The sequence below is a fragment of the Ambystoma mexicanum genome, chromosome 2q (genome assembly GCF_040938575.1).
Source record: "Ambystoma mexicanum isolate Mex_15411 chromosome 2q, UKY_AmexF1_1, whole genome shotgun sequence".
Taxonomy (NCBI): domain Eukaryota; kingdom Metazoa; phylum Chordata; class Amphibia; order Caudata; family Ambystomatidae; genus Ambystoma; species Ambystoma mexicanum.
Genome location: NC_090924.1, coordinates 1267829976 through 1267852576, shown reverse-complemented (window position 1 = coordinate 1267852576; position 22601 = coordinate 1267829976). Strand labels below are relative to the sequence as shown.

The 22601-nt window shown below is 45.4% G+C and overlaps 1 protein-coding gene across 4 annotated transcripts in view; it reads right to left on the bottom strand.

Moving 5' to 3' along the window:
- CLCN5 (chloride voltage-gated channel 5) overlaps positions 1 to 22601 on the bottom strand; it is a 1154200-nt gene that overhangs the window by 91807 nt on the left and 1039792 nt on the right. For all 4 annotated transcript variants that reach the window (XM_069648662.1, XM_069648664.1, XM_069648663.1 and 1 more), the window contains one exon: positions 8543 to 8941. In XM_069648662.1, coding sequence (XP_069504763.1) covers positions 8543 to 8941 — 399 coding nt within the window. The remainder of the gene's footprint in view (positions 1 to 8542; positions 8942 to 22601) is intronic.

Here is a 22601-nt window from a genome sequence, read left to right as displayed (position 1 = left end):
CTCCCGAACTGGGAAACCATTTATTCTGTTTGTTATTGGAGGCCTGCAAAGGGGAGGCTGAAACCTTTTGTAGTTCTCAGCTTCTTCCTAGGTTGTGGGAAAGATGAAGAGGCGTCCCTCCTATCTCTTTGATCCTGATATCTGTATTGGAAGCCGCTGACCCATGAAAGGATTGTCCCTGTTAAATGTCTGATAAGAGGAAGTCTTGACATGTATAGCTGGCAATGATTGGGCTGAGGGCTCTTCATAAATGGAGGAATTGAGCAATTGAGTTGTAAAAAGGCAAAGCTGGCAAGCTTCTTACCTTTCCCCGAGTTTTGGGAATAAGCTTTATACACTTAAGCCAACATCCGCATCGTAAGGCAAGGCCCAAACACAAAGCTCAAGCTGCACTGTTTGCATGTCCTGCTGAAGATTTTGAGAGATCTACTCCCTCCAGTTTAGCATTTGAGATGCCCAATAGGAAAGGTTTCATTTTCTCTTTAGGTAAATCACTGGTGAATTCAACAATATCCTTCTATGGGTGTAGATTGCAGACTTGGAGGACTGCGTCTGCATTGGCTTCACGCAAGTGGAGAGCATCGTTTAGATTAACTTTGTTACCCATTACATCCATAGCCTTCTTCCTTGTCCAGTTGTAGAAGAGCTAGAATGTGATGATTAAGCGGGCCTTGGACTGAGACATGGCGTTTGCCACAATCAATGATTAGGCCGACTGATTTGAGAACAGGCAGTTTCCCTTGCGGAAAAGTTCTGTAGCATGCATCCAGCTTTTTGTTAATGGTTTGAACCGAGTGGGGTGCTCCCTAATCCTTTTCTAACCACACTAGCACATCAGACTGAAGAAGCATCGCTCACCTCTCTTGCTTACCAGTCAGAACTGCAGAGAACATGCCCAACTACTGGGACAGGTAGAGGTTTTTATTTCATGTTGAAGAAGCCCATGACATCCAGACAGCGGACAGGAAAGGCCCTAAAGGGCTCTCCTGTTCCTCTTCTTCTGTGTCTTTGTTATCTGTTATTGAGTATGGGCTGAATGTGCAACAGGCACTGTGTTCTGTGGGGAAGACTAGTCCTATGACTTTACAGAATAATGGAGATGGGACCACCAGGGGAACTATTAAGAGATGGTCAAGGGGATTGTTGCAGAGCTGTTAGCCGAAGGTTTCTTGACATAACCTTTGCAATTATCTCCTTAAAGAAAGATTGCATACAATACATAAAATGTTTAAAGGATTCTTGCTGCTGCATTTATTTTGTCGATGGGCTGGGTCCTGTATAAGCATGAGCCTTGGAACATCTTGCATGTGACAATGGGTTTAGCAGTAGGTACTGAACAGAGTAGGGTGTCGATGGAAACCCCAAAGCATTTGGGGTTGGGGAAAACAAGTCCTCCATTGGCAAGAAATCTATGGCAGTGCAGAAATACCGTCATCGGAACTAGATGTCATTAAGTGGTCGAAAATATTATGAAGGGGAACTAGTAGACAACATGCAGATCTGGTATCATCCATAACAGAAGAAATTGCTCTGTGAGGCTGAAGGATGTTTCTTCTTTAAAAAGATTTCTCTAAAGAGGGCATTTTTCATATGCAGCAAGTGAGAAAGGCAGAAGCCCTGGTAACCAAGCCCCGCACATGAAGAGAACAGCCAGTGGGAATCCCAGCTCAATGAGGTGAAACCCACCCTAGGCTTACGATGCAGTGAACAATATTCATTAACTGGGGGAGCTTGTGCATGCTCTCAACAGAGTCCTTCAAGGGAGTGAGACCAACCTCCTGAGGAAAAGAGCTGTTCATGTATAGGTCTTTGAGGTCCATACGAGCTGGGGTGGGTAGGAACAAGGGCTATTTCAAAATGAAAACTGGGCAAAAGAGTCCAAAGACAAGTAAAAGACTGCCAAAGCAAGTCTTCAGGGCGATCTCTGGCGTTTGGCCACTGTAAACCCTTGATGTATCAGGATTGCCCTGCTGCTATACATTACAGTAGTTACACTTACACATTAGGCCTTGACATATACATTAGGCCGTGCACCCTCCACTTAGTTTTGGCCTAAAGCCTCCTACTGCACCCGGCTCTTCTGCCTTGCCCACACCCCTCCTTAGCCCTGCCAGGATCACACCCAGTATCACCTTGCAAGACGTCAGTGACCATCCCTCTAATGCCTCTGTAGCTGTGCACAATATCACCTTGTACGGATTACAAGAGCTGTTTACGCCAAAGCTTCTTACTGTTATTTCAACATAATGTACTCTGCATGTAACTGCAAAGCTTCAGGACAACAAGCTGCTTTCTGCTATTACAAAATGTCTACAAATGTCATGGAATCATTAGGAATCTGTAGCAATATACTAGTGATAATGCTTATGCCATGCTCTATAACATAAGCTCGGACCGATTGGGGGCAGAGCGCTCTGTTTGGCAACTGATCCGCTCACCTGTCATCCTCTATTGCAATTGCTGTAATTTCCCTTCCAATAAAAACCCTTGATTTATCCATCAGTTTCCTGAGTCTTCTTGCTGCAGGGTCCCTTGAGGGGCCAGTTGGAGAAATTCTCGAACACCCTCAAAACAAGTGTCGATAAAATACAGAGCTGAGGAACCCCTCCTGGTCGGGCGACAAACACTACCCCCCACAGGGGTACTCTGGCAAAAAGAAAGGAAAACTTCACCTTTTGAAAAAAGCCAAGCACATCCAAAGTCTAAACTGGAGACGTACACCTAGGAACCAAAGGGGTAACCTTTACCAGAAGTAAAACCTAACTTGCCGTCTAAGCCCAAGGTGCAGGTACGGGGACAAGGAAGAAAGGAAAGAGACTAAAGTAATTTAGCACCCTTGGGTTCGGAGCAACCCGATTGCTTGATGAACCCGCACTGCAACCGGCATCGCTTGCCCCCCCCTCCAATACTGCATCCCACCTTAAGCCCCTCAACATTGCCCACCCCTTCTCCTTGCCTTAACGGGGCTCCGCCAGGCCTGCACCGCTCTGCTTCCTTCTCCACTCCTTCAGCCATGGAAATTGAAAAGGGGCTCCGAGCGGAGCACAACCTTCCATTTCCATGACGACCACTCCCCGGCCGCAGCCAACAAAACAACGTGGCCGTATTTCTATATTTTTTGTATTGCTATTAGCACCTTGAGGGTTTGCCTTGGGTGCTAATGTCAAAAAGCACCCCATCTGCGGACTTTACTGTCCCGGCAATGTCACCAGGGATCAGTGTTAAGGCCCTTGCTTTGCATGGGCCTATTGCTTGGGCCCGGTGCTGTTACCGGATGTTGAAGTCCCCAGAACTGGTGCTTATTGCCATAGTAGAAGCGCATCATAAATAGTAAAAACATGTAGTGCTGCACATGTTCCTGCCCAGTCTGGTTTGGAGAAAACAGTTGGAGCCAAGAATATGCACGAAAGAGAACGTGGGCAAAGTTGTGCATGTACACTGGCACCCACTAAACATTTTCCATGTGAAGAAATGCTGCTTTGGTCCAGTTCCATTCCCGCAGAAGACAACCCATAAGTATGGATGAAAGAGGATGGGACGTAGGAGTACAAGGTCAAACTCAAAAAGGTGCCCAACAGCTGGTCATCTGCCATTTGGCAAAGTGCCTGCCAAAGCGGTAGATGGAATCTTAGACCCCAAAAGCAGCAGAGTGGCCTTCAAAAATCATTGTAGTACCACAGAGGCAATTATGAAACTGGTTTTCAGGATCAAAATTTTAGGGCCCATCCCAACCAAAGGTTGGGGGATGGGCTCTATCCAGCAGAATATATATGTAACAGAGTCCATTCCCCAGGCACCAGAAACAAAAGCTAACAAATATCAGTAAAATATATATATATATATATATATATATATATATATATATATATATATATATATATATATATATATATATATATATATCCTCCCAAAAGATGGGAGAATAACCCAAATGGACCAACCCATAATGGGACAGAGAAACCAGTAAGTCATCGGGCAAATCTATAAAAGACTAGGTAAAGGGGGACTCAGGAATCCGCTCCAGCTCACCTGCATGTCGAAAATGGCAAAGGAATTGAGGTGCTTCTGACAGTTTTCTTAAAGCTTTTGGGGGATGGAGCGGTCTCGCCATCTAATGGCTCACTTAAGTAAGACACAAGCGTGGCAGTGTCCTCGAAGATGAGGGGGAATATAGTTGAATTGACTGTCAAAGCACAATGACGTATTTGCTCAGTTAAGGGCCATGGCAAAAAGAAAGCCTGTGTGTTCATGAGGCAGCCTGCGTCTACCTCGTGGAGGACAGTGCCATTGCTCTGTAGCCCATTGGTATCTGGCTGCAACAGTAGCAAATGCAAAGATGGAAGATTTCCACCCTTGCATTTATAAACTAAATTAAAATGCAGCATTGCAAAGAGCACATCAAGGGGCTGGCAGCAGATGGAGAATGAGAGATGACTAGGGGAGACCCAACAGAAACCATGAAGTCAGCTGTTGCTCCAGTGAAATTAGAAGCAGTTCTGTATGAGCTGCTTTTATTTTTTTGAACGGTTTCAGTTTTCCGCAATGTTGTGTGACTGCAGGAACATTTATAAAGTATTCATGAAATATTTTGCAACTCACACGGAGGAATGCATTGTCCAGTTCCCGCCTCCTACTTCTCTCGATTCCTAATGTAGTTATTGCAATTCATAATGATAAATGCAAATCACAGTAGCACTTCTAATGACCGATTCGCTCAGGGTTTGCTACATCACACTCGGATTCAAGGAGACAGCGCAACATTTTCAGATATTATTATTAAAGATATTTGTTAAATAACATGCCCTACATTTTTTATGTAAAAAGTTAAATAAAGGTGTCTACATGGCACGCACAAAAACAGTTCTATAAACTTTAACCCAGTTAGAATAGGCTTTCTGGAGGATGGTCTTACAAACTACAAGAAGAGAATGAAGACCTGGATAATCCACACACAATCCGAAATGAAAGAACTACCAACTGGTTATGTGAACAGCAGATGATTACTATAGAAATCCCACGTTACAGCCCAAACACTTGAAATAAACACCAGGATGCTGATTGGAGGAGCAGAAGACTCAAGTTGAGTTTTCAAAGGAAGTGAATTCAGATATACGCATCTCTGGATGGCAATCTAAAGAGGACGTTTCTTTTATAGAGGCCAGACTCTTCCACTAGTATGGCCAGACAAACCTACAGTCCCTATGTGACACAGCTATCACGCTTGTCAGGGGCGCTATTTAGAATGGTTACCATTACCAGGAGTCATTGGTAGCAGTGATACATACGAAGACCGGCTACAGTGTAAACATCAGGAAGGAAAGTGGATTCTGGGTCCTCAGACATTCTATCCCAAACCACCACTCAATATCAATGTGTTTCACTTTGAGGTATTCATCCCATGTCACCTCATCCATTTGAATACAAGCCACTTCACTGTAGATCATTTCAATGAAAACCCATTCCAAAGCAAGCCGATTTCACTTGCACCTATAGTGCTTAACCCACAAATCCTGTGAATTTAAAAAAAAAGTGAAATGTGTACATTTTATTGTAATTTTTAAGATGCTTATTTTTAAAACGGAGAGGGAATATGGCATAAAAAGGCGAACAGACACATTATTAAGGAAAAGTAAAGGGCAGGGAGAGATTAGTAGGGCAAAACGGTAGGTTGTAATTCTGCAAGAAGAAAAGAGGACTAGAACTTAAAATAAATAAACGTGATGACTTGAGTTGAAATGGCCCAAAAATACCATTTAATTCGATGGCTTGCAATGAAATGGCTGCACTGAGGAGAGCTTATGGCAAGTATACTGGCATTGCAAGCGATAAGTAAGGCCACTTACAGGTTAAACACAAATGGGCAAAATGGAAAGGGTACAGCAAATTCCATCAAAATTGCACACCTACCACCTGATATGAATCAGTTACACCCACATGTTTGATTAAAGAAAAGCTGTCCCATATTATGTGTCTGGACAATGCTACCACCATTCTGCAAGATGATGAATTAGGTCTGCAAACAAAGATTCCCCAACCTGTGGCAGCAGCTCAATACCCATCAAGCCACATTACTACAGGTCACGAACCAACTCTTCAGATCAGAGAGAAGGGCAGGGATAGCAATGCTCCTTTCTGCAGAAGATCCATTTAAGAGGGAAAATCTGAACATACCTTCCCTTCCGATGGACCCTCAACCAGAAGAAGTATCCATGACAAAACGACCACCAACCGTATGAGTTTGCACCGATCCCCACTGCTCCCACCTTCGGCACGCACATGAAAGATGCCCGGCCAGCCGACCATACAACCCTGTGGTAGTACGAACACTACCCAAAGGGAGCGAGGAGAGGCAAAACCGAGCTGGAGACAACTACATGGACAGAAGCGACTAGCAACACCACAAAAGACATGCTGCAAGCTATTAGAGACGTCATGATGACATAGCTACGTTAGACAGGAAGCACACATGCGCTCCGCACATTCGGGACATTCACACAGCAACCTACACGAAGAATTCATGTGTACAGTTCTACGAGTTAGAGGGAGGTAACATATACATACTGTCTGCACGTTTATTATTTTGCCACTTAGGCCGCTATAGCACCGCAGAAATGCAAGATGCCAGAAGAGATTGTGTACATGATTGCAGATGTTACTTGCTATTAACCCTATGTGAGGACAGAAGCACTCGAGGGACCTGACCAAACATGTCTCGTTTTAATCTATCGACATAATACAGAACACCTATTCAGAGCCAGAGTAGGCCTTAGGAAAATCCAGCAAGCCAAGATCATATCACAGAAACTTCAAGCAGCAAGATGCTGTGCAAGCAGAATCGCCATGGCAGACACAACGGCAGCCAAGGCCACGATGTTGCAAATGACATTCCACACACACCAAGCCAAGAGGATATCGGCCCCAGCAGGGACTCGTCCTTGCAAAATACAAAAGTAATTCAGCCTCACACACGGTGGCCTCACACATGATTCGGCTCAAGCTGAGATGATGCCAAGACCTACAGGCTGGGAAAGCACAGCAGCGTCACATCTAAGACCGAGCTTGCAACAAATCACAACATATTGGCAACGTTATACACGGGGACTAGAATGCTCTCATGGCAGTAGTATACACACACCATTGTTACTCACTGTCACATAGCCACACATTGTTGATACACAGTATACATGGCCAGGTGTCTTGCGGGCTGGGAACAGAGTTGGTCCCAGGCTTGGGGGCCCACACCATGACCAATCAGAACTATGGGGGCTAGGGACAGATGGCGGGAATTACCAGCCAATCACAGGGTTCGCCAATTTAACAGTTACAGAGTAGCAGGTTTAGGGATGATCCAAGCACACCACCTGACCCAGCTGCTTCCAATAATATTGCATACTATACGTTCCCATAAGGGACCTACCACTCAGGGAGCCTAGCCTGTGTGGTGTTAGGTTTGGAACTTGCTGAGTGACACAGATAGTAACGTCACTTGTCTACAAAACTGGCCTGCGAGACAGAGTGATTGTGATTTTGCCTGGATTGCTCCAAGTATTTGATCCCTGTTTGTTTACTGTAATAAACGGCAGTACCGCTTGCTCCTTGTATGGACCTCGACTTCTTTGGGACAAGGGGAAGGAGTTAGGGCCTTCCGTTAACCGTAGGTCCGCGGACCCCAGATGCGGCTCTGCCGGCCCCCGGAGTAACCCCAACACCTTCCAGAGGTCTGTACTGTGGCATCAAAGAGACAGCAAGAGCTAGTAATTACTCCAAAATGTCTTAAAATGGAAGAAAGTCTTCTTGGCAGGTTTTGCACTACATACCAGGGTAAACATGAGAAAGCAACCAGGGTATTGCAAGACGTGTAGCAGAGGAGCTTAAATGGGAAGGCAGAGGGGAGGTGGTGGGGCATAATAGTTTTGAAGTGAAAGAAAAGTGTATACTTTTTCAACTGCAATGGAAGATCAGATTTACATCCACACTCCATTTCTTCAACTATAATTTCCTAAGGAATTACATCACCCATTCCCCACAGAACACCTGCTGGAATCCTTTCTATCTTTCATGTTGAAGCTTAACATAGAATATTAGGTATATGTTGTTCTTTGAGGGACATTTTTGTATTAAGCAATTAAAAATATGTAAACAAAATTCCGGCTGGTCATTGTGTGTGCAAACAACCTCTAAAGAGACTCACTTTTGCACGTAAAGTGGTAGAAAATAGCACAATACAAATGAACAAGCAAGGAATTTTACTGGATTGTTGAGATTTTTCCAGCATACTCTCAGGGATGCTACAGCTGTTTGTACGAACAATGTAAAAAAACAATGCTATATCTACCAGAACTATGAATAAACTAGGAATCAACAGATAGACCAACATGTATATGAAAATGTAGAGGGTGGCAAAACCGCTTTGCCTGGCCCTTCTATACTTGCCTTCATGTGTCATTTAAATTTTGGAGGTAATATCCTCTGTTACCTACGTTTAAAACAAACATTTAAAGAAACATTTAATGCCATTCATTCAACTATTGGGTTTACTTACCAATAGATATGATCAGATCTCTCCTAAGAACAAATCCTACAAGCCTCTGAGATGCTTGCGACACGACAATTGGATAACCGCTGTATGGCGTTTCACTGATGATGGCTTCTACATTCTCCACTGTCAGGGAATCCTGAGTAAGCACAGTCAGCACGGGGTCATTCCTCCGTGGCCTCATCACATCCATTGCTAAAGTCTTGTGGGTAAACTCTTCCTTAGCTTCCAGGAACGGGTAACCATTCAGGCGGATATGGGCATCGTAGATACCCTCCCTGCCAATGGCATCAGCTACCCATTTGCTAGTCATTGCAGCAGCCATCAGAGGGACAATGTATTCTAAACCTCCAGTCAGTTCAAACATGATAACCACCAATGATACAGTCATCCTTGTCACTCCACCTGGACAACAGAAAAAGTAGAATTAAAATACATGTAGCAAACACAGAGAACCAGTATCACATTTTCAGTCTATTACATAAAAAGTTCAATTGTAAAGAGTAACCCATTTCTAAACTTGCTAAAATGCCAGAAGCATTGCTTGGAATAGAAAATAACTGTTAGGCCAAGAGTATAGGCCCTTTGAGACTTTAGAAGGTACAACATGACATCTATTCAGTGCTCAACTACTGGGAATGGGACAGTAGTGGGACTTTTCAAAAGAAAGGGAGGTAATGTAAACAGAGTTACTTTTTCTTTTTAGATATAGCCGCAGGTGTCGCTGGCAACACCTAGTGTAGGCAAACAATGCTACAAGTGTCAATGGAAGATGATGGCACTTCTAGGTGGATACGTAGGTGTCAGTCCCGTACAGGCATTAGTAACCCACATCAAAAGAGGACATAGCTAGGAAGTGCTTTAGCCCTTAGATCTAGTCATTCAGAGTATTTAAGCGTAAGCTACTAATGTAGGTCTTCTGGCTTAATGTCTACCAGACTTGTAGGTCACATCCAAGACATTTTTGTCAAGCTAGCTACTGCAGAAGTGGATCTAACTACTCAGACAAATAACAAATCCACCCTTTTATTGCTTTTCTGTTGATCCTTAACTTTATTGCTCTTTATGGTGGTGTCCAGCATTAAGCCCCCTACTGCATTCTGGGTACATTTGTACAGAAAAGAAAACATTCATAAAGTGATAGAACAAATACTGAATTCTTGTATTTAGGAGGCACGGTAACATGGAAAAATACATGGCCAAGCATGATTTAAGTATTTTATTAGGAGAGGACATTTAATTAGATGATCAGCTCTATACTGTGTTTAATAAAAAACATGTACACACATAAAACGAACATCTTTCATAAAACACATTCTGAGATGTACACCTCAAAGTTCAAATGCCACAACTGCATGTAGTAGAAACTAATACAGGACCACTTGACATATCCCACGATTTATGTAATTAGCCTCTGCTCTCATGTTTTTCATATGAAGACATGGGGTCATGCTATATTTTGTAGTTGACTATTTCCAAATGTTACTTAGATTCAGTCACTTACATAGGAGTTTTGGTACTTCTGATTTGCTATCAAGAAAGTTCTTGGGATGATTTTACTTAATCAGGTGAATTTCCTTCGATATATCGCTTGTACTGTGTTAGCCAAGTGTTCAATAGAATGTTCAATGAGTTGATACCTTAATTAGGCTAGCAAATGCATTTATTTTGCATATTTCCAAGCTTTTGTGGAATGTCTCCATTTCCTCTGGCAGAGAAAAAGGAATTAGTTACTTACCTGTAACTCCGGTTCTCCAACATTGGTATCTTTAATAGATTCACATGCTGTGAATATTCCCAGTCAGGCTGGGAATCCTCGGTAACAGCAGTTTAAACTTAAACTGAACATTTTCAGTCACTTTTGTGCTCTAGTACTGCCATTTTGGGTAATTCCGCCCACAGCCAATAGGAACACCTCCCGTAACTCCTTCCCTGTCAGCCAGCTTCATATTTGACAAGCACATGAGAGTGGCAGTAAGAACCACAAGACAAGCCGTGTGGGGTAAGCGTGAGGGTTGCATGTAAATCTATGAAAAATACCATTTTTGTCCCCCCCATCCCCCATTTATAAAGCCCAGTGGCAAAGAGGCGCTGTTACAGGCACAAGTCAGGTACAAATCAAGGAGGCACACTGAGTTAAAGTGATAGGTAGTGGTGGAGGGAGAAGGAGCATAGGTAGGGTTTAAATTGGTTACATCGATACATAGGGATTAAATACATACTAGTCATATTGCATATGTTGAGGTTTAAGAATGAAAGCCGACTTGATGGTTAGGGTGGGGGAGTTAGGAGAGGAGCTGGGGTTTGACGGCTTTGCAAAGGACCCAGTAAGACTTCTTAGCTCTTAAGGACGGGCGGAGGTCATTCCAGAGTTTGGTGGCGAAGTAAGGGAAGCTGGAGCCTCCAGCTCTGCATCTTCTCACTTTGAGCACGAGGAGTCTTTTCGAGTAGGGGATCCTGGTGGGTCTCAAGTAATTGGCTTTAGTGGAGAACCGGAGTTACATGTAAGTAACTAATTCCTTCTCCAGCATTGGATCTTTCATAGATTCACATGCTGTGAATAGATTACAAAGCAGTATTACAACAATACTTAAGGGCGGAGGCAAGCGTTCAGCATAACTGGCGACTTACTAACCTCACGCAAAAAGGTTCTGCAGAACTGGTTGGCCGCCTCTCTGTTGACACATAAGCTGGTAAATGTAGGCACCGATCTCCAGGTGGCTGCACGGCAGATGTCGGGCAGCAGGATCCCAGAGAGGAAAGCAGTAGTTGCAGCCACCACTCTGGTGGAGTGAGCCCGAGGCCTGCTGGCTTGTTGATTTGTATTTATTTATTTTAACATTTGCAAAGTGCACCAAACACTGAGGCTTCTGGGTGCTAGTTACACAGTAGGCATAACTACAGCTGGTTACATAAAAGAACATAAGTACAGTATATACAGACTGTAGGTGTCAACGGGGGCTGGATGGGTCAGCTAGCGGCCCTTTCCTAAGCCATAATGCATGTTGAGGGTGAGATAAGGGTCTTGTGTGAAGAGCCATGTTTTGAGGTTCTTGCGGAATGACCAATAAGAGGGATCTGATCTTAGGGCCATAGGGAGGGTGTAACAGTATTTGGCAGCCACGACTTGGAAGCTGCGGCAGCAGCCTGCTTTTTCATGTTTCTATTTGGGTATGGTGAGGAGGTGTGAATGGGCAGGCCGGGTGGGTCTTTTGGACAGGGGTTTCGTGAATTTGTTGGAGAGATATTTGGGCGCATTGTTTGCAAGGCATTTGTGCAAGATGGAGGGTTTTGAATATGATGCAGTCTCGTACCGGCAGCCAGTGGGCTTTACGTCTGGCTGATGTTATGTGGTCCTTTTTAGGGATATTCAAAGCAGCTCTTGGTGTTATTCTGAATTACTTGTAATTTTCTGATGTTACCCATGGTTGAACCAGTGAAGAAGGCATTGCAGTAATCTAGTCTAGACAGGATAAGTGCTCTGGCTAGTGTGATACAGCTTTCCAGAGTAAGGAATGGTCTTCAGGCATTAATCAGTTTGGCGGTATAGGCTGCTGCAGAAGCAGTTGTGTTAACCTGTCTTGTTAGTAAGAGAGGAGTCTAGGTAGACCCCTAGGGTTTTTACTTCCTTCATGACAGGGATAGGGATCCCGTCTATGGCGAAGGATTTGTATTTGTCATCCAGTTTGTTTAAGCGAGATTGGGCCCCCACTAGGACCAGCTCAGATTTTTCGTCATTTAGGCAGAGATCATGTTGGATCATCCAGGCTTGGATGATTTGAAATATTTTGTTAAGGGCGTTGGCAGCATTGTGGTAGTTACCAGAGATGGGTAGAAGATCTGGGTATAATCCGCATAGTTGGTGTAAGAGCTGCCTTGAGCATCCAGGAGTTGAAAGAGGGGCTTTGTTAAGTTGTTATAAAGTGTTGGTGAGACGCAGGAACCTTGAGGAACCCCGCATAGGACTGGGCTGGGGTGACAGCAGCTCAGTTAGAAAAGACCCCCAGTGCAGATGGAAGACTGATTCAATCCATGCTATAGCTTTTGTGAAGAAGTGGGCTGCTGAAGAGAGGTGTTAACATAGGATTTTGGGGTTCACTAGGTCGAATGCAGCAGAGAGATCGAGCAGGATAATGAGGGCTAGGTTCCCATTGTCGGTCTTATCCATTTGGATTTTTAAGTCTAGGGGCGCATATTCCGTTCTGTGTCCTAGGCGGAAACCGGATTGGCACAAGCCGAGGAGGTAGTTTAGTTGGAGATGTTTGGTAACGAAGGGTTGGTTCGTGGGTATGTTAGGATCTAGTGTGGGTTTTCTCTAGGAGTGGGAGGACCCAGGCATCTTTTAGGTTATTGGGGGCGGTGACAAATGTGAACAAATTGTTTATGAGCGATGTCATGAAGGGGGCGAGTTCAGCTGCGGTCTTTAATGATGGGTGCAGGGGATATGTCTCATTGGTATCTCAACGGCTTCAGGCCTTCAATGATTTTGGTAACTTCTGGTATAGAGACAGGTCTGAATTCAAATTGGTCGAGCGGTTTGTGAGTATGGGTGGTTTGAGGAATAACGGGTGCGGGTAGTTTAGTTTTGTTTTGGAGGAGGAGGATGCCCTTTGGATGTTCGTTGCACTAGCTAATGTCTGTGAGACAACGGTCTGGAAGGATGACTTGGGATTCGAGTTCATGTAAGGTGGCAAACAACTCTTTGGTGCCCGTTTTGGCTTTAGCTATTCGCACTTTGTTGGAGTTACTTTTGGCTTGGAGGAAGGCTTGTTTATAGGTTTTAGCCAAGGAAATGAATTGGGTTTTGTTGGTCGCTGATGGTGTAATTTTCCCCAAGGTCTCTGCCACTCTTTTGATGGAGCAAAGAGTTTCGAGGCCAGGAGTTCAGGTGAGCTATTGGTTTAGGTGTGCGTGTGCTCAATGGAGCTACCTTATCTATGGCTAGTAGAAGCGTTTGGTCATAGAACTGTAGGTTGGGGTCACAAACTGAAGGCTGATGGTCCACTATGGGGAGCAGAAATGAGAGCATGTCCTTAGGTGCGATGTTAGGGGCGTTCCTTGAAAACGTGGCTATGACCAGTTGTGGTGTGGAGATGGTTGGAGAAAGTTAATGGATGGAGAAGGTGATGATGTGATCGGACCATGGACATGGGGTATTAGTGATGTCGGTCTTGCAGTTCATATCTGCCAACCAGTCTAATGTGCAACCTTTTTCCGTGTGTAGGACTGAGGTTCCAGGGATTATATTGGGTCAGTTAACATCTGGGCATTAATGTCAGCAGGGTCACTGAGACCTAGGTTGTGATCGACCATAAAGATAATGCTAGAGGAGAGTTTGGTGTTGTTGGAGAGAAGAAGAACAATGTCTTCATCAAATGCGAGTAGGGGGGCCTGGTGGAGGATGTGATTGTTAGCGCAGCAGTGTTGGGGAGTAGTAGCTTGATCGAAAGCAGTTCACCAGAATGGAAGGTTTGGTTGGGCATCTGATGGGCATATGCGATTTAGCAATGAGGGCCACACATCCTCCTTTGGCTAGGAGTATCTTTTCTGTAGATGTGTAGCCATGAGGTATGGCGAGGGATAGTGATGGGCCTGCGGAAACATGCAGCCATGTCTCTGATGGCTAGTAGATCTAGTTTGTTGGATGTGATGAGGTCAGAGATATCGAGGGCGTGAGCTGGGATCGATCTAGCATTGATCAGCGCTCCTAGGATGTTCGATATAGGCTTTGGTGTGCATAGGCCATGCGTGGTGTTGGCAGTAGTCACAGGTGTGCGTGGGTCGTGCACAGTGGTGGCAGAAGGCAGAGTGGTGACAGTGGCTTAGCCAGAGTGATGGTAGTAGGTTCATCCACGGTATTGGGAGTAGGTTCATGCACAGAGGTGGCAGTGGGATCATACACAGTAATGGCAATAGGCTCATACGCAGTATTGGCAATAGGCTCCTCCATAGTAGAGGTAGTAAGCTCAGGCACAATAGGCTCAAACACAGTATTTGCAATAGGCTCCTCCATAATAGAGGCACCAGGCTCATACACAGTATTGTCAGTAGTCTCATCCATAAAAGGGGAAGTGGGGATAGATGTGCACGTGTCATTCATGGTATTAGCAATCAAAAGGGAAGGTGAATGATGCCATTGTGATAGGAATGTGCAAGGACTGCTTTAAGGTGAGAGCAGGCTTAGGTTGGTGGAGGTGCTCACTTCTGTTGCGTGAGGTGCACAGCATTTTCCACGTTTTGGGAATGAGAGAGTCGGGAGGGAGCCAGCACCCCAAGACTTCAATGGAGCGTAATCCTCAGCAGGAGCAGGTTGTAATCCATCTTGAAATAGAGTATTTCCTAAGAGCCTTCCCGGGCCCAGAAGGTTTAAATGTCACAATTGATCTGTAGTTTGGAATGACCTAGTACACGCCACATACTACTTGAGGGCACGCACCACATCCAGCATGTGTAGTGTTCGCTCTGCTGGACACAGTGTGCCAAAGAATACGGTCAGACCCACTTCTTGATTAAGATGAAAAGAAGACGGCACCTAAGGCATTGGGAACGGAGAGCAGCCTAGTCATTGTGAAATGTCAAATAAGGTGGTTTGGAGGAAAATGCCTGGATTTCTCTCACCTATCTGGCTGATCTTATGGCCACCAAGAATGCTGTCTTCCAAGAATGATGCTTAATGGATGCTTGGTGCGAGGTTCGAAAGGCCTCATGAGCCTTGCGAATACCACATTTAGCTCCCACGCTGAATCTGGGTGACAGCAGGTGGAAAAGACCGGAACAGCCCACGTAAGAATTCTTTCACCAGTCGGTGGGACCACAGGGATGGCACCAATGCGGAGAGGTTGTACTTGGAGATTGCGGCCAGGTGCACCTTAATGGAACAATGTGTCAAGCCAGACTGAGCCAAGGACAACAGATAAGGTAACAGATTGACTGTCCAGATGGTCAGAGGTTTCAACTGTTGCCCTGCACCACATCTGAAAACGTTTCCATTTGCTCTTGTAGTACTTTAAGGTGGATGGCACTCTTGCTCGGGCCAGGACATTTTGGCAGTCTTGCGGAAGGGACAGAGGGAGAACTCTTAAGAACACAGGAGCCAGGCCATCAGATTGAGTGAAGCCAGGTCATAGTGCAGCACCACCACCTGTTCCTGGACAGGAGCGTCTCGTGCGGGTGCAGCTTGAGGAGAGCTGCTGACGAGAGGGCCAGGAGGTCGGAGTACCAAAACTGCCTCGGCCACGCAGAGGCCTCTAATATCAGTTTACCCCGATACAGTCTGAAGGTGTGTAGGAGTCGAGGCACCAGAGGTATAGGGGGAAATGCACACAGGAACTTCCCCTCCCAAGAAAACACAAAGGCGTCCCCAAGCTCTTCGGATGGGGGAAGCGGCGGGTGAAGCTCTTGCAGCGACTGTTGTCGTAGGTGGCAAAAAGGTCGATCTCCGGAGTGCCCCACATTTGAAACAGGTGAAGTTGATCCTTGTGTAGCTCTCACTCGTGGCAACTGCGCAACTCCCTGCTGACGGAGTCCGCTAGAGTGCTCTGAATTCCCAGCAGATGAAGGGGAATGAGAAACATGTGCTCTAGAGCTCAATGCCAGATAGCTTGAGCCTCCCTGGAAAGCTCTCAGGACCTCGTTCCTACTTGCTTGCACAAATAAAACATGGATGTCGTGTTGTCTGTGTAAATGCGTACCACCTCCTCTGCCAGGATGGGGAGGAAAGACTTCAGGGCCCAGAAGATCGCCAGCAACTCCAGCAGGTTGATGTGCTGGCTCTTTTTCTCTTTAGGTCATAGGTCTTCAGTGTGCTGTTCCTGACAGCGGGTGCCCCATCCTTCTAGTGAAGTATCTGTCATGACGGTGGCTTGATGGTCCAGCAACCTGAAGGGGGCTTCTTTCACCAGATGTTCCCTCACTGACCACCAGTGAAGGCTGTGGTTGAAAAACTGTCAGAAGGATGCTGTCGTCCCAAGCCCCTGAAGCTTGGCAGCCGGCAGTGAGTGATCAGTGGAATGCACAATGACAACATCCCCAGCAAAGATGTGTAATTGCAGACTGAGGTCACCTGGGCACTGTTGAGGCAGCACATCTTTTGCAGAAGAGCCACCACCCTTTCGTCCGAGGGACCGGCGGTGCAAGTTTAGGTGTCGAGTCTCGCTCAGAGGTAGAGTGCATGTCGAGGTGGAAACAGGCGCAACTTTGGGGGGTTTACGGAAAACCCTAGTTGCTGTAGACACTGGATGGTGGCTGTGGTGTTGACTTCTGCCAGGGGATAGGAGGGGTCTCTCACTAACAGTCATCTAGATACGGGTATACGTGAATGCCCCTCTGCTGCAGGTGTGCCAGCACTGGAGCGAGGCACTTGATAAAGACCCACTGAGCAGAACACAGTGGGAAGGAAATGGCCTTGAATTGATAATGTACTCCTGCCACCACGAAGCGTAGGTAGCGCCGGCGGGAGCGGCGAATAGGGATGTGAAAGTAAGCGTTGTCAAGGTAGAGGGATGCCAAGAAATCTCGGCGTTGTAGTTGGGACAAGACCTGCTGCAGTGCCACCATACGGAACGTTTGGGCCTTTAGGAATTTCCTGAGCACCCTTAGATCTAATATGGGTCTCCAACTCCCTGACGTGTTGTGAAGTGACTTTTCCATACCAGGAAGTAGCGGCAGTATACTCCTGTGCCCACTTCGTCCTTTGGCACCTTCTCCACTGCCCCTTGGGTAGCAGAGCTTGCACTTCCTGCAGCAGGAGATGTCGCAACTTTTTCGACTTGCGAACGGGCATAATGTCTGGTGGATAGTCCAAACACTCCAGCGAGTGGCCCTGCAGGAGAAGGGATGGTACCCATTCATCAGTTGTGATATTTCCCCATTCGTCAATTAACCTTGACAGTCCTCCCACCGGGGTGCTGAAGTGGGAGGACTGGGCTTTGGGCTGGTCATGGGTTGCTGGACTGCCAAGTGGGAGAAGCCACAGTGGTGCTGCAAACCTCTGTAGGATTGGACTTCTTCTTATATGGGTCCCATGAGGAGGACAAGGTCTTGTAGGAGGATGAAGACTGGTATGTGGAGTGGTTATCCTTGTAAGGTCTACCATAGTGCCCTTTCCCAGAGCGAAAGGACTGGTACATCTGTAGAAGCCTGCCCAGGGAATGGGCGGTTTCTGTGTCTGTTTTGATGGACTGTAAAGCCTCATCCACCTTCGTCCCCAATGATTGTTTTTTATTGAAGGACATATCAACGAACCGGGACTGAACATCTGGTTGAAAATCGGTGGCCTTGAGCCAACCTTGCTGTTTATCTATTTATTTGTAACACGCACCAGACCCAGGGGTATCAGGGCGCAGCAGAACATGAAGAGACATGAATACTTTAACATAGTAGGTGGACAGTATACAGATAAAATACAATAAGGAGGCCGAGTGTCAAAAATATACATGCACAAGGGAATAATCAGTGTGTAATTATTAAGTTACAAGGTTAAAATTAAACATATACTAAGCTTTGCAATATCTATTTATAGTGAGATCTGGTGGGTAATACTGTGACGCATTAAGATAGGGGTCGGTCACTGAGGAGAGTTAGTGGTCTTTATATGTGAGCCATTTAATGGTGTTGTGTCTGAAGTTCAGAAAGGTTTGATCTGCCCTCCGGGGCGGAGATCCATAACTGGGCTGCTTTGACCGGGAAGCGTCTCCCTCTGGCTTTTGTCAGTTTAAATATGGGCACGATTAGACAGTTTGTGTTAGCAATCCTAGTGGGCCAGCTTTACATTTTTCCGTTAATCCACTCGACAAGGTAACGAGGAGCAGCGTTGTTCAGACATTTATGGGTTTGCCATGCAGTTTTGAGCAGGATTTTGTCGCTGGTGGACAGCCATTTGTTCTGTCTCCTTACCTCTGAGATGTGCTCTCTTCTAGTAATGCCCTCTGCCACTCTCAAATCATTATTCTGGAGGATATGGATCTTGTTAACAATGTACTTGCTAGCACCCAGGTATAGGGAGTTGCAGTAGTCCAATGTGGACAAAATTAGGGCTTGGCCCAGTATGGTACAGCTATTCTTGGATAGATGAAGTTTGCCAGCTCTGATCAACTTGCATGTATAAGCGGTGGCCGAGGCCATGGAATTGACCTGTTTAGCAAGGGTGAGAGTGGAGTCTAGGTAGATTTTTTACTTCTTAAGCAACTTTAATGAGGTTGCCATAGATGTTAAACGAGGCGTATTTGTGGCCACGTTTATTGAGGTTACTCCGGAATCTGGAGATAGGCCACCCGATCTAAGATTTTAAGTAAGAATGGCACTGTCGTGATAGGCCTATAATTGGTGGGTATGGTTGGATCTAGTGATTGTTTTTGAGGAGGTGAAGGACCCATGACTCCTTTAAGTTGTTGGGTATGGTGCCAGTTGAGAAAGAGGCATTAATTAGCTTGGTTATGAAAGGTGAAAGGTCTCTCGCTGCATCTTTGATAATTTGGGCTGGGCACTGGTCACCCTGACAGTTTGAAGGTTTAAGGGATACGTTGATTTTTTTCAATCTCAAAGATTGAGACTCTTGAGAAGCTAAAACGCTGTGACGGTTTATGGGGGTGCTTGGAAGTACTGGCATTAGGTAAATTCGCTTTTTTTTATCAGCGATCTTGTTCTGGAGAAGAGTAATTTTGTTAGTTAAGGCGTTCTGAATATTTGAACACCACAGTTTGTCCTTCACGCAATTGTCTGACACAGGTACACAGGTTTGTAACTCTTTTAGGATTACAAAGAGTTCCGTTTTACTTGAGTTTTCTTGTAGAAAGCTGTTATAAGTTTCCTTTTTGGTAAGTATTATTTGTTTCTTATATCTGGAAGAGATGTTGATGAGATTAGTTTTGTTTTCATCGGAGGGTAGGTGTCTCCAAGTGTCTTTGCATTTTCTTTTTTCAGATCACAGGGTTTTTAGGTGCGGAGTGAACCAAGAGTTCAGTTGAGCTCTGGGTTTACTTTTCCTCATTTTTAGTGGGGTGATAGTATCTAATTCTTTGGTCATGGCATTATTATATTCGTCTACTAGATGGTGGGGTCATTAGTATCTGGCAATGAGTTGAGGATAGGTATTATTAGAGGAATGAGCTTATCTGCCATGATGTTCTTTTTGTTCCTGGTGGGGATTGGTGGAGCTACCAGATTATTTTTAGAGGCGAGAATTTTAACTGCTAATGTGAAAGATGGAGGTAGTGGTCTGTCCAACGCTGTGGCATTATAGAGGTGATTGAGGCATTGCAATTAAGTTCTGTGACCCCAATCTACTGTTCTGCCTTATTGTGTCTGGTCAGTGCGACATTTTGGATAAAGCCTAATTCAGTGAGCAAATTGCCGAGGCTTGCTGGTCACTAGGGTCGTTAAATCCCAGGTTGAAATCCTGCAGCAGAATTATTTGAGATGTAGTTTTCAGGTTATCAGATAGGATAGCAGAGATATCCTCCTCGAATGCACCAATGGGGCCTGGAGGTCTGTAGGTAAGGTGAATGGCGAGAGTTTGGGAGTCAGAGACGGGTAATTTAGCAATGAGAGATTAACAGGATTTGATGTCAGGTGATGGGGCTAGTCTCATGGCTAGGTTAGATTTAGCTATGAGAGCTTTGCCGCCTCCTCCTCCTCGTGAGTCAACTGTGTCTACTCTGAGTATAGTATAGTTATTAGGGATTGCGAGGAAGAGCGCACTGCTGCATGTAGCCATGACTCAGTTATGGCTAGGAAGTCATAGTCTTCAGTCAATATTAAGTCAGCTATCTCTATGGTGCGTGCCACTAGGGATCTGGTGTTTATTAAGGCGCCCTTGAGGTCTGAGATGTTGTTACTGGGCAGAAGGTACAGTGATTTGCACTTGCTGACTTCTTTGACAGGTATCTAGGTAGTTATCAAAGGTTCACATAGTGGTTGTTTTTTTATAGGTTAGGTTGTCAGTCTTGGGTATAAATGAGTTAGTAGGTGCATTGCTTTTTATTTTTGCGTTAAATTTCTAAGGTGGGCATTCTCTCATAGGGCTTATATTATTTGTGGTTCTGACAGGTGGTTCATAGAGTCTGGACAATCTGGAACAGAGTGTTTCTTAATGCAGTGTGGCATGGTAGGTTGGTTTTAGATGAGCCCTGGGTAAGATTCTTATTGGTGGGTGGTCGCTGATCAGGGTTGATGGTGGTGTGGTGGTGGTGGTGGTGGTGGTGGTGGTGGTGGTCAGTTTGGGATTTAGCATCCATTGTAATCCCTATAGTATCTCTGGTAGGTGTACAGTGCTAAGTGTTAGAGTTCAGCTCGGGTAGGGGTGTGGAAGGTATGATACCCATTGTGGGTGCCATGGTATGCTATAGTGTGATTATAGTAATGTGTCCTGCAACGCCGGTCCGTTGACCTAGTGCCAGTAGGGCACACAGTAGGTATGGAGATACGATGGTGGCGGCGTACATGGTGTACTTAAAGAAGATATATTTTATGCTGTACAGCAGTATTACATCGGTAAATTTGCTGGTTGGGTCACAAATGGAAACAAGCAGAGTTTAGGCTGATGACAACAGGCACTGGTTGTCCCCAAGTTTCATAGTAACTACACAATATCGGTACTAGATATGAAGTGACCAGTGAAAGATTCCAGATGGGTCACTAATGGTGCTAGGTAATTAGGTGGCCCTGAATTTCACATAAATCACAGTCTCAACATGGGACCAATTCAGAATTGCTCATGCAGCACAGGGAGGAGGGGCTTTTGGACATAGAAGTATGTCAGCAAGTGGCCAACATAGGTCATGTACAGTAGAGTCCTCAATAATGCAAATAAACAGCGGTATACAGAGGCAGATATCTAAGTGCAGGCATTTAATGGCAGATATTCACGTATACACAGGCATACAGTGGCAGATATACTATGCAATCACAATATTGTAAATACACGTGATAAGTAAACCGTGTCTAATCCTGGCATTGATGGTAGTGTCTCTAACAGCTTATGTGAGATGAGGCATGTACTTAGGTGGCATTGTACGGATCACAACATCGTACGTTCTAAGCGGGTGGAGGGTACTTGGGTAGTATCTATGTAGCAACGGATACGGCTGGGTCGAGCCCGCAGTTAATCATAAGCATGTGCCGTACAATAGTATTGTTTGGGATGGGATAAGGTGTAAATGTTCAGATGACTGTGGTCCTAAATTTAGTGAGTGAACAAGAGGGAATGGTACTTCCAACTAGCGGGCAGCAATCGGGAGGCGGGGCTTGGATATGAAGTAGCAAAGACTACAAATCATGGGCAGCCATAAGTGATTGTTGTAGTATGATGGGGGTAGCTAGCTGCAGTATCCTAGCTGCAGGGTCAATGAGAGCCTCAATGGGAATAATAAGAAAGGATGTATATAAAAAGAAAAAAACAGATACAGTGCAATGATAAGGAACGGTGTAGCCCCAGATGTGTTTCGCAGCGTTGTAGAGAGAAGGTTTCAGCTTATGAGTGGAAGCAGAATAAGATGCAATGGTTTCTGAGTTATACAGAGAAGTAAATGTGTTACATGTAGTTATTTAGGAGGGTGAATGGGAGGCTTGCGGCAATGGAACCGTGAGAGAGGGGCCAAGCTTTGAAGACATTTGTCAAGAGTTATAGTGAGACGTGGGTCTGCAACTAATAAGGTTCTAATGAGTGTCAGGTGGGAGTGAGTCAATTCCTCAGCAGTAGTGCTAAACCTCATGAACGACGATGATGTACTTCCATCTTTGGTTACACAGGTCACCGTTGAGGGCAGAGTAAGGCAGGGCTGTCGGCCCACGGCTCCTACAGTCCGGAAAGATGTGGGCCTTGGTCTTAAGGGGGCTTCGCTGTGAAGGGCATGGCTAGCGCCTTACGGTTTAGTGCTGCAGCCTATGAGCACGCTGGCAAGTGGTTGCTTAGCAATCTTAGTAAACAAAGCTAGGAAAAAAGAAGCGGTGGCCATTTTAGAGCAAGGTTGGGCCGGCAATCAGCTGGGTTACTGGCTCCACGTGTCGGATGGCTGCGAGGAGCTGCTGGGCTTCATCAGGATGATCAGCTGATTTAGCAGTGATAAGG